Source organism: Rhipicephalus microplus, chromosome 5, assembly GCF_043290135.1.
Source record: "Rhipicephalus microplus isolate Deutch F79 chromosome 5, USDA_Rmic, whole genome shotgun sequence".
NCBI classification, from domain to species: domain Eukaryota; kingdom Metazoa; phylum Arthropoda; class Arachnida; order Ixodida; family Ixodidae; genus Rhipicephalus; species Rhipicephalus microplus.
This window is the reverse complement of record NC_134704.1, coordinates 169,580,250-169,598,245: the sequence shown is the minus strand read 5'-3', so window position 1 is coordinate 169,598,245 and position 17,996 is coordinate 169,580,250. Positions and strand designations below refer to the sequence as shown.

The 17,996-nt window shown below is 45.7% G+C and overlaps 1 protein-coding gene across 2 annotated transcripts in view; it reads right to left on the bottom strand.

The window, feature by feature from the left end:
* Nucleotides 1–17,771, bottom strand: part of LOC142817436 (uncharacterized) — a 141,557-nt gene extending 123,786 nt beyond the window's left edge. Inside the window, exon 1 of one of the 2 annotated variants that reach the window (XM_075894456.1) lies at nucleotides 17,503–17,771. In XM_075894456.1, the coding sequence (XP_075750571.1) occupies nucleotides 17,503–17,551 (49 nt within the window). In that variant the 5' untranslated portion in view covers nucleotides 17,552–17,771. Of the gene's footprint in view, nucleotides 1–9,621; nucleotides 9,877–17,502 lie in introns of those variants that run through there. The other variant, XM_075894455.1, reaches the window with a different exon arrangement.
* Between the last annotated feature and the right edge of the window lie 225 nt (nucleotides 17,772–17,996).

Sequence of the window (17,996 nt, the reverse complement as noted above, 5' to 3'; positions counted from 1 at the left end):
ATTGAGAAAGAGCATACTAGTACCACTTATTCAAAAGCTGGGCCTCTAACTATCCGAACATTTCCTTCTTTCATTGGGGCCCCTGTTCTAGGCTACACCTCCAGGGATGTTTTCTTTGCCATTCAGGACTACACCACTGCGACAAAATACAGTTATTAACTGGTGGATTAAATATTATGTAATAAAGCAATGAAGGGAAGAATTCACCTTCTGCTCAGCTACTCGCTTCTAGTAGGTGTGTGCCATGTGCGGAGAGTAAGAGGAAAAAAATGCTGGCCCGAGATAAAAATTTTTTATCACCACGAATCGACACACTCTCCTTGTACTCTTTTTCCTCTTCGTTGACATCTGCTGCACTCCCAGTGCACTAGCGCCAATTTTTAGAGTTTTAGATGCAATACTTTATATTGGCTAGAGAACCAGCACAGATACAGGTAGAAAGAAAGAGATAGGAGAAGAGAGAAACCAAGTAGAAAAACTATTTGCGCAGCCAATCTTTTTGCCGATGCCACATTCAAACACCGGTGCCTGCAATCGCCAAATGATCATGGTATCCACTCGGCTATGAGGCACGCTAGCAGCGTCGACCTTCACGTTCTAAAGCTGTGACTTCAAATGCAATCCAAACGAAACCCGAATTTCATGTGCACAATACCCAAAGCCCAATACCGTGCAATGTTCATGAGAAAATAAGACATGAGAGAAAAAAAATGGCAGCATATCCACGTAGTGAATGCTTTAAAGTGGGGCGAAGCATTCGTCCGTCCATTCGTTTTTGCTTCCGTCCGTTCCTCCGCGCGTCTGTGTAACCGTCCATGCGTCCATCCACCCGTCCGTGCGTGCGTCTGTTCGTGCGTCCGTCCCTGCGTTCGTCCATGCATCCGCGCCTGCGTCCGTTCATGCGTCCATCCATGCATCTGTCTGTGTGTCCGTTCGTCCATCTATTCAGCACTCCAAGTACCACCACCTCGCATCTTTTCATCATATATTCTCCATATAGAAGCACCGCCATCCAGCGGACATTTCAAGGACTAAACGGGAGGTGGCACATGCACACTCTCACCAGAACCACCATGGAGGTCAAAATCGTAAGGGCCGCTATTTCGGGTATGTGCCACTCGCGGTTACGTACTACGAGGGATGAAGAAGCCACGCCATAAAGAGCTTCGCCCCTAAAAGCTACATATGTGCGGATTGACTTGCGAAAGAAACAGTAACTGCGCAGCTATGGCCAAAAAACTTGCTTCAGGAGGAATAATATTGTTACGGATGTGATGGGTTTATTTTCACTGAAAAATGTCAGCGCTCTACCGTCACTGCCGAATCACCATCGCTCGAGAGCGTCCGATCTCCTCTTCTTTCTCGCTCTTTCAGTCCACGTTACATTTCCCTTCGGGCCAGGCGAAGCTCACCGAGCGAGTAGAAGCGATCGGTTGTTCCAGGGCCTCAGTTTGGCAATGTGCACAATTTGCGTCTTACGCGAACGCCGGTTCCTAGCCGTCGCTTTCACAACAGCGTAAGTGGTGTCACTTACGCACTGAGTAATGACGAATGGTCGTAAGTACTTAGAAAGAAACTTCGGGCAAAGTCCCTTCTTTCGAACGGGCGTCCACAGCCAGACCAAATCACCTGTAGCGAAAGTCACGGGCGGGTGTTTTGCGTCGTAACGGTCTTTCGCGCGAGCGTGGGCGGAAAGAGTTCAAACCCGAGCAAGTCGACGAGCTTCTTCGGCGCGACACAACGTCTGTGTGACACTGGCGTTTTCGTTCGTCAAAAAAGCAAGTATGGTGTCAAGGAAACTTTGGGGATGACAAGCATTGAGAAGACAGAAAGGCGTATAACCCGTGACTTCGTGTTTCGCTGTATTAAAGGCGTATGTAACAAAAGGTAATACGGCATCCCAGTTCTTGTGATGCGCTGTGACGCACATTGAAAGCATGCTGATGATGATACGATTGGTGTGCTCAGTGAGGCCCTTGGTCTGAGGGTGGTATGGCGTGGAATGGCGATACTGACACCCACAAAGCCGTAGCAACTCTTCGACAACGTCAGCGGTAAACTGTCGGCCGCGATCACTTATCACCACACGAGGGGCCCCGTGACAGAGTATGATCGAGTGCAGAAGAAACCATGACACATCAGATGATGTGGCTGAAGCAACCGCCATCGTTTCAGTATACCACGTCAGGTAATCTACGCACACAATAATCCAGCGGCGGCCGGTGGTAGACTTGCGGAAAGGGCCCAGTAAATCTATGCCGACTTTTTTGAATGGTGATGTCGGTGACTTAACCGGCTGCAGTGGGCCGGCCAAGGGTGTGGTAGGTTGGTTGTGGCGTTGGCAGACATCACAACTTGCGACGTAGTGCTTGGTGTTCTTCCAGAGTCGAGGCCAGTAAAATGTTGTCGGATACGGCGAAGCGTTCGGGCAAATCCAAGTTGCCCAGACGTGATGTCATCGTGCATGGCTTGAAATACCGCGAGACGCTGGCCTTCTGGCACGACGAGGAGTAGTGTGGAACCATGACAGGAGTAATTCTTGCAATATAGTAGGGCGTCATGAATCACGAAAGGCGTGCCGCGTTTAGAGCTACGAGCCACATCAATCATTGGTTTCAGCGAAGGGTCACGCTGTTGCTCGTGACGGAAGATGTCCAAATTTGGGAAGTTGGATAAAATTGCTGCCAGGTAGTTGTCGAAATCATCATCATCAGCATCCACAGTCGGATATGGAAGACGAGATAAGCAGTCATCATCTGCGTGACCTCGACCGCTCTTGTAGGTCACAGAAAAATTATATTCTTGAAGCCGTAAGGCCCAGCGAGCTAACCAACCAGCTTGTTCACGTAGTCCGACAAGCCAACAAAGCGAATGATGATCTGTGACGAGCTTGAACTGCCGGCCGTACAAATAAGGTCTGAACTTTTGGACGGCGAAAACAACTGCAAGACATTCCAATTCCGTGACCGTATAATTCCTCTCCGCCTTAGTGAAATTACGACTTGCATACTCCACGACGTGCTGGCGGCTGTCGTGATATTAAACTAGCACGGCACCAACACCGATACCACTAGCATCTGTATGCACTTTCGTGAGTGCCTCCGGGTCGAAATGGCGCAAAAGGGGCCTAGAAGTAAGCAAATACATCAGCTGCTCTAAAGCAGCCTCACACTCAACGGTCCATCGGAGTGGGGCGTTTTTCCGGAGCAACTCTGTCAGGGGATGAGCAAGCTGGGCGAAGTGTTTGATAAACAGACGAAAATAAGAACACAGGCCCACGAAGCTACGGAGATCCTTCACAGACGTCGGTTGCTTAAAGTCTCGGACAGCACTGATTTTGTGCGGGTCTGGTCGTATACCGTCCATGTGGACTAGATATCAAAGCACAAGGGCTGGACGCTCACCAAAATGACACTTCTTTGTGTTTAAAACGAGACCAGCTTGTTTGACGCAATCTAGAACAACGCTAAGCCGATGGTTGTGTTCGTGGAGCGTCTTGCCAAAAATAATTACATCATCGAGATAACACATACATATCTTCCATTTGAGACCGCGAAGGATGGAGTCCATGAATCGCTCGAAGGTAGCTGGGGCATTGCATAGGCCAAACGGCATAATGTTGAATTCAAATAACCCATCAGGCGTGACAAAAGCAGTCTTCTCTTTGTCAGAGGGATGCATTGGTATTTGCCGGTATCCATACCTTAGGTCGACGGACGAAAAGTATGCGGCCGAGTGCAGACAATCAACAGCATCGTCGATGCGTAGTAGCGGATACACGTCTTTCTTTGTGACGGCGTTGAGACGGTGCTAGTCTACACAAAATCGCCAAGAGTTGTCTTCTTTATTTACCAATATAACAGGAGCTGCCCAGGGACTGCTTGACTCTGGAATAACGCCTTTCTGCAGCATGTCGTTGACCTGATCGACGATCACTTGTCTCTCTGACGGGGTCACGCGATAGGGTTTCTGGCGTATCGGTGTAGCATCTCCCGTGTTGATGCGGTGGTGCATACGGGATTCGGGCAACATGAAACAACGCTTGTTTTGAGTGAAATCAAAGACTCCCGCGTAGCGTGTAAGCACCTCCTCAAAGACATTCTGCTCTGAAGAAGGCAACGACATATTGATCATACGTTTAATCTCGGCTGAGTAGTTGGGCGCAGTCCGACTGATGGCTGGAGACTCTGAGACCATTCTTACGTCAGTTGTGGCCTGCTCCTCGAACGTTCCCAGTTTGAATCCAGCTGGTAGAACAACAAGCTATGAGGCTGCGTTGAGCGCCCACAAGCAAGCACGTCCGTCGATGACTGTAAGGACAGACCGTGGGACCAGCACATTCATCGTGATGGCGTTTGCATGATCAGGCTCCACAAGTCCAGTCCAGGTTCCTGAGCGGACATGAGAAGAGCATACGGGTACAAACACTGCTGTCCGACCAGGGGTCGTCACATCTTCAGACAACGAAAGCGCATCAATGGGCAGAGTCAGAAAATCGTCAACTATTTCAGCGGGCAAGGTACTTTGTAGAAGATTCTCTCCAGTTCCACAGTCAAGCGTAGCGCCGCATTCATGAAGGAGGTCTATCCATAAAATGAGGTCATGAGTTGCGCAAGCCAGTACAGTGAACTCAACTCGGAAATTTCGTCCACTATTCCTGAGTACAACTGAACAAATACCAACAGAGCATAACGCTTCGCCTCCAACTCCACGAAAAGTTTCTTTACGACTCCACGCGAACATAACTTTGTGACCCAGGAAACGATGTTTGAAACGAAGGCTCCTAACCAAAACAGCAGCACCAGTGTCTACAAGAGCAAGAGTATCTACATCGTCTATACACACACGTTCATCAACATCACAGCAGAAGGAGGTATTGGCAAAACTGACCGTCGCGCGACCGCACCTCCATCGGTCGCACCAGTTAGTTTCCCACCTGATGCGGGGAAGGTGACCGACGAAGCGGAGACGGCGACCGGCGGTACCGTGTCGGAGGAGGCGTCAGGCTTCGCTCGGAGGCGGAGGACTCGCTGCGAAATACATTAGGCCATTGCTGTCGGGGACGGTGGCTGGCCGGGTGAGAGGTTCAGGTTTCGTGCATACGAGGCGGGTGTGTCGAAAAACGTGGCGGCACAGGCGTTTCTTAAATACGAGCCGGATACGTCGAAAAACGTGGTGGTGCAGGCGGTCGTCTGGGACAGAAGCGCGAAATATGCTCTGGGAGGCCACATGTGTAGCAAACGGGGACTTGTCGGCTTACATTAGCAGGAGCAGAGGTGGCAGAAGTACGCGGAGATGGGTCGTGCTCAGCAGGAACATTTTGTGATGACGCATAGTCATCTGGTAGAGGCCTGTTTGACGACGGTCGGAGGTCCACAGCGGCACGTCGAGATGATGACATCCGGTGGTGGCCGCAACCCGTCGGGGAAAACGGAAGCCGCGGGGTAAAATCTGCAGTTTCTGTGCGTGGTCGGTTTTCCGCGTGGTGCTCTCGCATCCAGTAGGGAGGTGGTTCGGGGCACGCGGCGAACGAGCATTGGTGGTGAACGTCACCTGCTTGAAGTCGTACGAGCTCTTCTCGAACAACCCGACGTACGAGGAAGGGAATGTCCTCGCACGTGGCGACGTCCATACTTGCGACAGTGGGAACATTGTCCAAGCGCCCGAACATGGGTAAAATTCTCCGGGTCTTCAACGCCTCGAATGCGCGACATTGCTGCCTGAAAATCGAAGGAGTGTTCAAGTTTTCTTTTGTTATCAAAAATTGTACACGTCCTCGGCGATGTCTTTTAAGAAATGACCGACTTTGTCTTCGTCAGACATATTTGCGTTTACAAATATGTCTGACGTTTACAAATATTTTTATTTACAGATACTGCTGTCTCGTACGCGAGACATAGCAGGAGTGGGTACATTAGGAAAAGGAACGAACATACATTAAGCAATACCAAAGAAACATACAAAGCATTTAAAACATATTACAAAATATGGTTAGGCAGTTCTTTCAGAAACAGTTCAATTGGTTTTTCGGGTAGGGAACCATCTAGGTTGTTCCAAATCTCAACAACGGCTGGAAAAAAGGAATGCTTAAAGCAATTTACAAATGGTTGGAAGAGAACAATGTTGAGTGGGTGAGATCAGCGCGTGGTTCGTCGTGCTGAATAACAAAAAAAATTGGTGCTTCAATGCTACTGCGGCTGTGTACAATCTTATGTAGCAGATTGATACGGTCAAGTATGCGTCGGAAAGCAAGGGGTTCTAACGACAATGAGCATGCGTGAGATGAGGGAGAAAAATTTCGGTCATACCGGCCAAATATAAATCGTATTGCTTTTTTCTGTATACCCTCGAACATATGTATGTCAAGTGCAGTATAGGGTGACCAATACCACTGAGGCGTACTCTAGCAATGGTCGGACGAGCGATTTATACGCCGTTAATTTGCAGTCCTTGGTAGAGTGCTTCAGTGTTCGTTTTATGTATCCCAGCTTTCGAAGTGCTCTAGCGCAAATCGTTTCAATGTGATGGTGCCACTTTAGGTTTTGAGTGTAGGTAACACCAAGATAGTTGAATGTATTAATAGAGTTTAGGTAGTGCCCATTGTAACTATAACTAAACCTTAGCGGCTGTTTTTTATTAGTAAATTTTATTTTAACTGTTTTTTAGAAATTAATGTTCATTTGCCACGTGGCGCTCCAACCACAAAAGGACGAAAATACTTTGTTCAGAACATTTTGGTCATGAGCATTATTTACGCTAGTATATAAAACGCAGTCATCAGCGTACAATTGAAGCTTCACTGGTGTGTCTTTAATGACCTGTGTGACATCATTATTATAAATAATGAACAATAGGGGCCCAAGCACCGAGCCCTGTGGTACCCCGGAAGTGACTGCACATGACGATGACTGCGAATGCTCAAACGTAACAAATTGTGACCCCAAACGTAGCCAATCAGCTATCCAGCCTATTATTTTGTCATTGGTAATAATACTTCTGAGTCTAGTAAGAAGTTTTGTGTGACATACAACATCAAATGCTTTGCTATAATCTATGAATATGGCGTCAACCTGTCCTCGAGTATTAAGAGCCGAAGTGATGTCGTGAGTGAATTCAATGAGCTGTGTAGTTGTAGAAAAACCAGAGCGGAAACCATGCTGATTACAGGACAATAAGATGTTATTAGTGACGTGCTGAAGTACATGTTTATGAATTATGTGTTCTAAAAGCTTGCAACAGGTACACGGTAATGAACTAGGCCTGTAGTTAGAATTGAGTTCTTATTACCCTATTTAATCACAGGAATTACATTGGCGATTGTCCAAACGGTCGGCACAATACCTGTTTCTAATGATTTAACAAACATTATTGATAAATAACGAGCATTCCATTGTGCGTAACGCTTCAAAAACATGTTTGGTATGCCATCTGGCCCAGCACCTTTAGTAGTGTCGATATTCAACACAAGGTTAAGAATGCCAGTGTAGCTAATTTTATTTGCTGGAAACGAATCTATTTCCTGGCTGCTACGAATGTCAGGGGTCCTTCCATTGTCATCTCCAAATACAGTTTGGAAATACATAATAAAGGCTTCAGAAATTTTGAATGAATCGGAGCAGGACACATCATCTATCATGAAGGTTGACGGACAGGCAGTGGTAGGCTTGATAGTTTTCCAAAACTTAATGGGATTATTTTTCATAAAAGAGCTTAACGTGGTATTAAAGTAAAACTTTCTGGCATCACTCAATTTAGCTTTTAGTTCAGATTTAAGCAAGTTAATTTGGGACTCCCCATCATAATTGTGAACCCTCCGTCACTTTCGCAGTCGCTTAATACGAATTTTAAGCTGTATAATTGACCTGGTATACCAAGGGTGTTTGGCATGATGTTTTATGCTCTTGTGAGAAACAAACTGCGCTATACATTCATTAATTATACTGTAAAATTGGTTAGTCAACGTGTCAATACTGCAGTGGTCACTACTCGATAAGAAATCGTCAAAGCATGTTGCAAGTTTAGCAAAAATAGAAGTGTCGTCTGCGCATTCAAAATTCAGCACAGTCTTAAACGTTGGTCGTACTGGCTTACAAGCAACATTTAAATCAACAATAACGGCCTTATGGTCGGAAATTCCCTCGACAACCCTGCTTTGATATCCATTCCTAACCAACTCATGGTTGGCAAAAACAAGATCTAGTACAGAATCCTCGCGTATAGCCTGATCAACCAGCTGCGATAGATCGTAAGCTAGTGACAGACTAATTAAAGAATCACAAATTACTCTGTCACGACCACTTGATGTTAACAAATTCCAATCTATAGAGGGGGCATTAAAGTCACCGGTCAATACGTGTTAAGAACAGTCCAGCCTTTGTCCCACAATATAGTCACTGACAGTCGAAAAAACGTCTGAGGCAGAGTTAGGAGGACGATAGAGAGCACCAAAAACAATAGCGAGACCACCAAGCACTAGTTTGCACCATATAGATTCAGTATTTGGGAGTTCTGGCAGTAAAGAAAATTCAATACCACTTTTATAAAAAGTGCCACTCCGCCACCACGGCCAGAAAGCCTATCTTTTCTTATAACCGTGTAACCAGGAGGCAAGAATTCATGATCAAGGATAGATTCGTTTAACCAAGTCTCGGTCACACAGATAGCTGATGGACTATGACACTCAATGAGCCAGTTAAAGTTTGCAATTTTATTAACTAGGCTTCTCGCATTTAAATTCAAAAGCGCAAAGGACTTCGATCTAAGCCGTCATTCATTGTTTGTAGCAGACAGCCGACGACTTTCGTTAACGATAACTTTTTTCTTCTCCTTCCAAGAATACCGAACGTTGTCCACCAAAAAATGATCGTAGTGCAGCCTGGCTTTTTTCGCATTCCTTCTTATCTCGGCTGAATTCTGCCACAGTTCCTTGCGTATCTGCCTCACGCGCTGAGAGAAGTCTTCATTTATAAATATTTTCGTGCCCTTCAACTTGCTTGCATTTCTTAAAATAGCAACCTTAGTTCTAAAATCCAGCAACTTAATAATAACAGTTCTTGGGCTAGTGCTACTGCTCTTACGCACTCCAAGCCTATGGCATCGTTCGATGTCGCCGCACTTAACATCTAGTTTTGATGTAATCAGTCCAGTTACTGTTTCCAGCAACTCGTCTGAAGTTTCCCCAGAGTTTTCGGTTAAGCCATAGATAAGCAGGTTATTTCCACTGGACCTATTCTCTAAATCATCGTTTTTGTGGTCCAGTTTACTAAAAATCTCTCGAATGTCAGCTACGGCTTTCTCGAGTTCAGACACGCGTAGTGCAACATCAGTAATTGACGCAATGGACAGCTCAATTTTAGTTAATCGTTCTTCGAAGGATGCAACCCTAGAGGAAAGACCTGTTATCTCCTGTTCAATTTTAGTCTGCCCCGAGAGCAACTCTCGCAACATGTCTTCGACCTCAGGACCAAGGTTACTCTCCACATCACCACACACATGCAACAGCATTCTCAAGAAATTCATCACCACAAAAGACACATTCATGAGGTCTGCAGGGGGATCCGGCAGCAGCAGTAAGAAATAGTTGCCACTTCTATAGCTTTTGAAATTGTACTTTAAGCTTACCTGCAAGACAGAGCATAAGAATTTGAAGCGAGTGCTTTCCATGCTGCCGCCGGACCCACTGAAGAGCAGCGGGCGATGCGATGCCTTTATACGTTCCGGTGTCGTCACAGATGTCACCTTGTTCCTGATATCGCACCATGCGCACTCACTTTCAGTCCAGCTGATACGGTTGCCAAAAAGTTTCTTCGCCGTAACCGAGCAAGCTACTTCGCCGCACGAGGAATAGACGAAACATTCGTTGACGGGCCCAGAGAGTACGTTGCTTGAAAAAGATGGTCCGTCCAGAACACTGTAGATTCCGGTGCATGCAGAAATCTTCAAGACAGAGCATAAAAGTTTGAAGCGAGTGCTTTCCATGCTGCCGCCGGACCCACTCAACTTAACACTTCTTCTTCACTTCTTAACACTTCTTTAACACTTTCCTGTCCGCAGGAAAGTAAGCAGTTCTTGAGTGATCTAGTAAACTACTTTTTTACTGCTACGCCCAATGATTTGTATTGTAATGTGTAAAAAAAATTGTAGCAGAAGGATTGCGCTTTTGATTAGTTTTATTTTCAAGCAATTGCCCCGCCGTGGTGGTCTAGTGGCTAAGGTACTCAGCTGCTGACCCGCAGGTCGCGGGTTCAAATCCCGGCTGCGGCGGCTGCATTTCCGATGGAGGCAGAAATGTTGTAGGCCCGTGTGCTCAGATTTGGGTGCATGTTAAAGAACCCCAGGTGGTCGAAATTTCCGGAGACCTCCACTATACGGCGTCTCTCATAATCATATAGTGGTTTTGGGACGTTAAACCCCACATATCGATGAAATATTTTCAAGCAAACATTTTTTATGTTTTTTGTAGAAAAATATTCAATAAAAGTTTTGTGAGAAAAACGAGAAAACTGCGTAAAACCATGTAGATTGTGCACGTGTAGATTGTGCACGTCTCGCCGGGCAACTGAGCCCTACGTGACAGCGTTTGCTCAGCTTTCTTTTTCATGGAACTCGTGTCCCCAAAGCAGGCCTTCAGTTCCTTAACAAACATATTCCAAGTGGGGAAGACATGTTCATGATTCTCAAACCAAAGCAAGGCTGTCCCGGCAAGGAAGAATACTACGTTCACGAGCTTTGCCGATGCGCCCCATTCGTAGTAGCGGCTCACTCCGTCGAAGTATTTTAGCCAAGCGTCCACGTCTTCGTCAGTTTTACCTGAGAACATTCGTGGCTCAGCTGCCCAGTAGTCTGGTTGTCGAGGTCGACGGCCACCTTGTGCCGTGTCGGTGGCACTGGTGGATGCAGCAGCGTAGTATGTCAATGGGATTGCTGTGTCGTCGTTCATGCTGATGTTTTCCGGGGGTAGGCCAGCTGAGCGTCTGCTTCTTCGAAGAACTTCTGCTGCGGAGTCCAGCATGGCAAGTCACCCAACACCGCTCCACCAAAGCTGTTACGGATGTGATGGGTTTCTTTACACTGAAAAATGTCAGCGCTCATCCGTCACTGCCGAATCACCATCGCTCGAGAGCGTCCAATGTCTTCTTCTTCCTCGCTCTTTCAGTCCGCGTTACAATATGTTAGTGTGACAAATTTTATTTCTTTAACACGTTCCTGTCCGCAGGAAAGTAAGCAGTTCTTGAGTGATCTAGTAAACTACTTTTTTACTGCTACGCCCAATGATTTGTATTGTAATGTGTAAAAAAATTGTAGCAGAAGGATTGCGCTTTTGATTAGTATTATTTTCAAGCAAACATGTTTTATGGTTTTTTTGTAGACAAATCTTCAATAAAAATTTTGTGAGAAAAACGAGAAAACTGCGTAAAACCATGGTTGCTGCTAAGAACAAACGCCACCTAAAAATTTCCAAATATATATTTAAAGAAGAAGGTATATACAACAGTAAGGAAAAGAGAAACTTTATATCTGTTTAAATTATATTATACAAAAAACTCACAGATTTGCTAAAAAACGAAGCAATTAAGGCAATAGCAACAAATTGGAACGTCATGCACAGAATGGCAAGCAGATCGAAACGTGCCCCGCATTTCTCCCACACAAAAGACGCATGAAACATAATCACAGGTATAAGGAGATGTTGGTGCGCCAACATCTCCTTATACATCATTTCAATAAAAAAAAGGTGCCCCGCCGCGGTGGTCTAGTGGCCGAGGTACTCGGCTGCTGACCCGCCGGTCGCGGGTTCAAATCCCGGCTGCGGCGGCTGCATTTCCGATGGAGGCGGAAATGTTGTAGGCCCGTGTGCTCAGATTCGGGTACACGTTAAAGAAACCCAGGTGGTCGAAATTTTCGGAGCCCTCCACTACGACGTCTTTCATAATCTTATGGTGGTTTGGGGACGTTACACCCCACATATCAATCAATCAATCATTCAACATACTCACAGGTATCGATTAACGCGAATAGGCGTCTCAGTTGTTACTTTGCTGTGTCAGAAAAGCGCGCCCTTTTCGCAAACGGAGGCTGTGCAACGATTGCAGTGACTTTTGTGTGCCCGGTAACTACAAAATAATCGTTTCGACGAAACTCAAAGGCCAGCCAAGACGTATGATTCTCTCCACTGCATGATATAACGATGCGCGATCGAGCGTACATCCGCTTCTTCTCTATCTGGGTCAAAATAGGCTTGAGAGATGAGAGCCGCCACGCGCAGCTGCACCATCTTGCTGATAATCCTGAAAACACGATAGTTCCTTCCCGTGATGCCCCCCATCAGCGGTAAGCGGTAGATATGAATAGCTTGCTGTTTGAACATTGAAGGAGGTACCTCTCGGTGGCTCAGTTGTCAACGCCTCGCATTCACGAGGCAGAGGTGCAACGTTCGATTCCACGCACCGGAGTCTTTTTCCTGGGATGTTTTTCTTTCTTGCGTTTTCATGTATATAGATACGTATACATATACGGTGAGAGACATCGGACGGACTTCTATGCCCACGCCGATGCCGGCGGCGAAATCCAGTCGAAAGTGTCCATATAGTTGCTATTGCAATAACGTGTTAGCCATAGTGGCTGTTACGAAGCGCTGCGGGCACTGCGAAGCGCAATGTTGAGGTCAACACCCGGGCGTCTTCTCGAGCAAAACTCCAGTCTGTGCCGCCATCGAGACGTGATCTTGACCCAATGACGTTTACACTCCGCAGATAAGAACCGTGACCTTTAGAACACGACGGTTGTCTTTAGATCTGATCGCCGCCGTGACGAAGCGGTTCGGAACAGAAAACGGAACTTACCTGCGTGTACCTATTGACGTTCCGGGGATAAGTGACACACTTTCGCCATCCATGCGAAATTCTTATGAATAGAAGTCATCTTCAGAGTCTTCGCTGCTACTACCATCACAAAATTCTGATGCAGGCTCATCAGAATCTGTTGCACTTCACCGTTTTTGATGGGAAGCTACGTGCGGCGTCGACGCCATGTCGCAAGAAATGAGCGCTTGTCTAACTCGACGTCTAAAACGCGCTGTATAAGTTCCTCCCACGGCGCAAAAAGGAAACACTAAAGTGAAACTTGAGAAAAAAGTGCCGCCATATGCATGAAGTGAATGATGATGAGTGGGCGAAGCTCCGGAGGTAAACCTGGTAAACCATGAATCCTCTGTACATTTTGCCCACTCGATTTTATTACAACGCTCCCCCTAGCGTACGTCGCCGCACTAAATCGAACGATTGCCTTCAACCAATGACACGCGCCATATGTGACATCATTCCTATTTTATAAGATCTCGCGCCTTCATCAACTACAAGTACCGCTTTCTAGTTTATAACATCTTGCATCTTTTCATCATCAGCTACAAGTAGCACCATCTAGTAAACACTACAAGAACTAAACGAGAGGTGGCTACATGGATGGATGGATGCTATGAGCGTCCCCTTTATAACGGGGTGGTGACAAGTATGCCACCAGGCTCGACAAAAAAAAACCTTTTTTCTTTTTTTTATGTTGGCCTAATGCCTCTACTTCGATAAATTCTATCTTAATGGAAAAAAGGTAAATTTTCAGCTTAAGTTCTCTGCCATTTACGGCACACTGCCCATATTTTATTTTTCCAATATTTATTTTTGTCCTTTCTCTCTAATTTTCTGCCACCAATACTCTAACCGTCTCTTACTTATTTCAATCGCGGGTGTGTTCAGCTTTCCATTGTTGTCCCTAAAACCCAAGGCTTCCTTTAGGCTCGTGCCCAAACGTACACCTGGGTGGATATCTCCACATTCAATCAGAACATGCTCCGCCGTTTCCTTATCTTTCCCGCAGCATGTCCATTGTTCTTCTTCTTTACTGAATCTTGCTTTATAACTACGCGTTCTAAGGCAACCCGATCTCGCTTCAAACAGTAAAGCGCTTCCCCTTGAATTATCGTAAAATGCCTCCCTCCTTATTTCATTTTTGCCCTTTCGGTAGTTACTCAAAGCCGGTTTTTTCTCCATAGCTGCCATCCAGTAAATCCTCTCCACCTCCCTGACTTTTCCCTTAACGCTCTTTGTTGACATATGGCTCACAATACCAGCCGTATATTTACTAGTGAGTCTTCTAGTTCTTTTTCTCCACTGTGTGTCCACGCTCTTCCTATACAAATAACGGAACACCTTCTCTGCCCATCTACTCTCCTTCATATTTCTTAGCCTTTCTTCGAACCTTATTTTGCTCTGCGCTTCCCTCGCCTCAAAACCTGCCCACCCCATATCGCCCTTTACAGCCTCGTTTGTCGTCTTCCCGTGAGCACCCAACGCGAGGCGTCCCACAGTCCTTTGATTTACATCCATTCCCGATTGCACCTCTGCCCTCATGCACACCACTGAGTTCCCAAAAGTAAGCCCTGGAACCATTACACCCTTCCACAGACCTCGAAGCACCTCATACCTATTGTATCCCCACAACGCTCTGTGCTTCATTATTGCCGCATTCCTCTTTCCTTTTGCTGCCGAGGCTTTTTCCTGTACCTCCATGTATCTATCACTCTCATTTACCCATACTCCAAGGTACTTGTATTCACTTACCCTCGGTATTTCTTGGCCTTGTATGGACACCGTCTGATCACAGGGATCATTGAATACCATCAAACCACACTTCGTTACACTGAATCCTAGTCCAAGAGCTTCACCTTCCCTTCCGCATATATTCGCCAGCTGCTGTATATCATCTCGACTGTCCGCAAATAAGACGATATCGTCCGCATAAAATAAACCTGGAAGCTTCTGCTCAATCATCATGCCGGAGACGGTACATACAGGAGACGGTACCGCCATCTAGTGAACACTGCAAGAACTAAACTAGAGGTGGCTACATACAGGGGACGGTACCGCCATCTAGTGAACACTGCAAGAACTAAACTAGAGGTGGCTACATACAGGCTACAGGGGACGCACAGCCCACGCCCTAAGGAGCTTCGCCCCTAAAAGTTCTCCTTTTATGTAAAGAATAGCGGTAGTTGCCCCAGTGTGCTCCAAACGCGAGAAAGTGTTGATTGAAACCATCGGCAGCATACTGTTGATGAGTAGAGGCACGGAGAAGAAAGTATTTTAAGGTATGCCCTATAGTAATTTTGAAAAATTCTGCCGGTTCATCTTATGAACGCTTTTTCCGGCTGTTTGTTCGTGCGTAAAAAATTGGTTTTCTTCAAAATGGTGCATCGAACACCATTTTCTCGTACGTCATTCACTGCTGTGGAGTATTGAAAGCAAAATTTTAAAATAATAATTCTACGGTGAACAATCATATGCGATATTCTAGATTGCCTATCGTGAGGTCTTGATTATCAGGGTCCGTTTAAAGTTAATATAATGGAGTTGGTGCACATTTGTACTAGAAATTCAAAGCCAGAAAATGAGTGGATGAAGAAAGAGGGCACGCAATGGCTCTTGCTTCCCACTAATGTTCTTTTTGTGAAATTTGCAAACAAAAACCTAATTTGACTCTGTAGCAAAATGAAAAAAAGAAAACACATGAGTTTCGCGAAAAAGCGATGATATCTTTAGACGCGCGTGAGACAATAATGAGGCAGCGTTCGAAATGATGTCTATTGACATCATTGCAATAATACTGGAATTGAGAGCAATGCCAATATTAAAATGCCTTTCTTTGAGGACAAAAGACAAGATGTTGTGATTATGGCGTTCCGCTCTATAACACTTCGTCCTTGTTATTACAATTTCTTTCAGCGCAGTGCTTGTGTTTTTTTCTTTTATATTGTGCGAGTGAAATATTGAAATTTTTTTATCGCTGATAGGATTGACTTTCCGAAGAAACCTTACGAGGCCAGCGCAAAAAAAAATTTTTGTTTTGCTCGCGCTGCAACATTATTGCAAGTTCGTTTGGCTCTACGATTGCTAACAGATCTAGGAACGGCTGCAGTGGCTTGTAGATACGCTATACAGTCATTTAAGCTAGTCATGCAGGCCAACATTTTAGGGAAGAGGTACCCTTCTGTCTATGTTTCTTCATTGTGCCTTGTCCGTTTCATTCACTATGACAATGAAGATAAGGTACACGACGAAGATGTATGAGTGCGTTAGAACGAGCCATGGAGAGCCGGTTGGATGGACGAACCACGGGTGGGTAGAGCGATGAACGAACTGCAGTTGAATGAATTTATGGACGCGTCACGGATGGACGGACCACGAATGTACGAATGAACCACAGATGGATGGTTGTCGAAGGATGCTTCACATATTGAGCTTGCCGACGCACTATTATTCTACAACCGGGATGTAGTATACATTTGCGTTTTAAGAAATCTGCCAGCAGATACTCAAGATCAAGGAAAACGTGACATTTGCTCGGCTCTTTCATATATGTGCGTGTGTGTGTGTTGCAGATTACCTGAAAATATATATAAGGAAGTTGAAGTAATCAAAGTTAAAAATAGAAAAAACAGGTAAATAAGCAAATTGGAAGTGATTAGTAACTTTTCTAGAGTTATCGAGTTTGGACCAATTTACAAGCGGAACCAAAATCGAAGCACTGATGTCGCGTGCAACCGACGAACTCCAGAAGACGTACCCCATATGAACCGCTTATAAGAACGATCGCAGTAGCGTTAGTTATGCAGAATATTTATCAGATTCCGTTGGTGACCTGTGGTGTCATGGCAAGAGCAGCCTTCAGAACCTAGAAACGAGGTAGCTCGATGTTTGATATAACGCCACTCACTCATTTTGGCAACTTCGTCTATCGGCGTTTTGGTCTCCGTTTCGTCGGCAAGATAAAACGGATTTCAAAGGTGTCTCACCTTGTTTTGACGTAATTGATTATTTATGTGACTACATTCTATTGAAGCTACGTCAAGGAGTTTGAAACGAACTAGATTTTGCGGATGCACTCGAAACGCAAAATACTCGAAGGTACACTGCAATGCCACAGTCTGGTTGTCTGCCACGTTCTATCAAAGCAGCATTCTTCAAAGTGAGTAGAACAGAGATGGTAACCGTACGTAGCCCTTTAATTATTTCTTCGAACAGCACGTTCCCAGGCAAAACGCAGCGCACTGTCTTTCGGAACCCCGATAATCACGGCGTAGAATTGTTTTCTACATTTGCGAATTCCTCAATAAACATTCACCGAATTCTATATTCACCCGCCAAAAGATATGCATGCAAGCCGTCAGTCCTGCCTTGTAAGACACCACCACAAAACTCGGAATTCAAAGGGCATTCAGACGTCCTACTCGTTCCAATGTTTGATACGTGCAGCTACAGACCGCAAGTTCTTCGTCTATGAACTTAAAACTCAGGGACAACGTCCGGTCACCGAGCTTTCTGAAGTTTCAAGTTACCTTCCATACATCTATACGCATGTAATACACGCATGCGACCATTTGATATTGTTTCTAATTTACCAAAATACACGGAAAAACAGGCGATCGTCAGCGAACGAAGCGAGACTACTTACACGTAAAAAGTGATCCCAGGCGTCTTCTTGATGCAGTTTGTGCAGTCATAAGCGACGCAAGAAGTCACCATGGACTTGCAAAATCTTTCACTGCTTTACAAAAGCATGTCCCAGTCTCCAAAGGCGACTACGAGGGTGGAGCTACGAAGTGCACTTTGTCGTCGGCTTCTCTGTATGCACTCTGTCGTCCTATATGGCGGCGACCGGCGTCACTTATCGGGGCGCAGCTCCACTCCAGAAGACATAGTAAAGAGCCTCCTTGGCACGGACTAGCGAATGAATGACCTCACGAGAGTCAAGCACTAGCCCACTAGTCAAATGTCAATCCAGTTGCTATGCCGTTGCCCTCGATTTGCCTTTGAAAGACAGAAGCCTTCTGACGCATTTCAACCATTGAACGATCGGCCACTCTCTATGCAGATGCTGCTGGAGCATTGTCCTCGTCTTTCATCGGCTCAAAAGGCAGTTGAAGCCGTCTTGTGCTTATTGAGTAC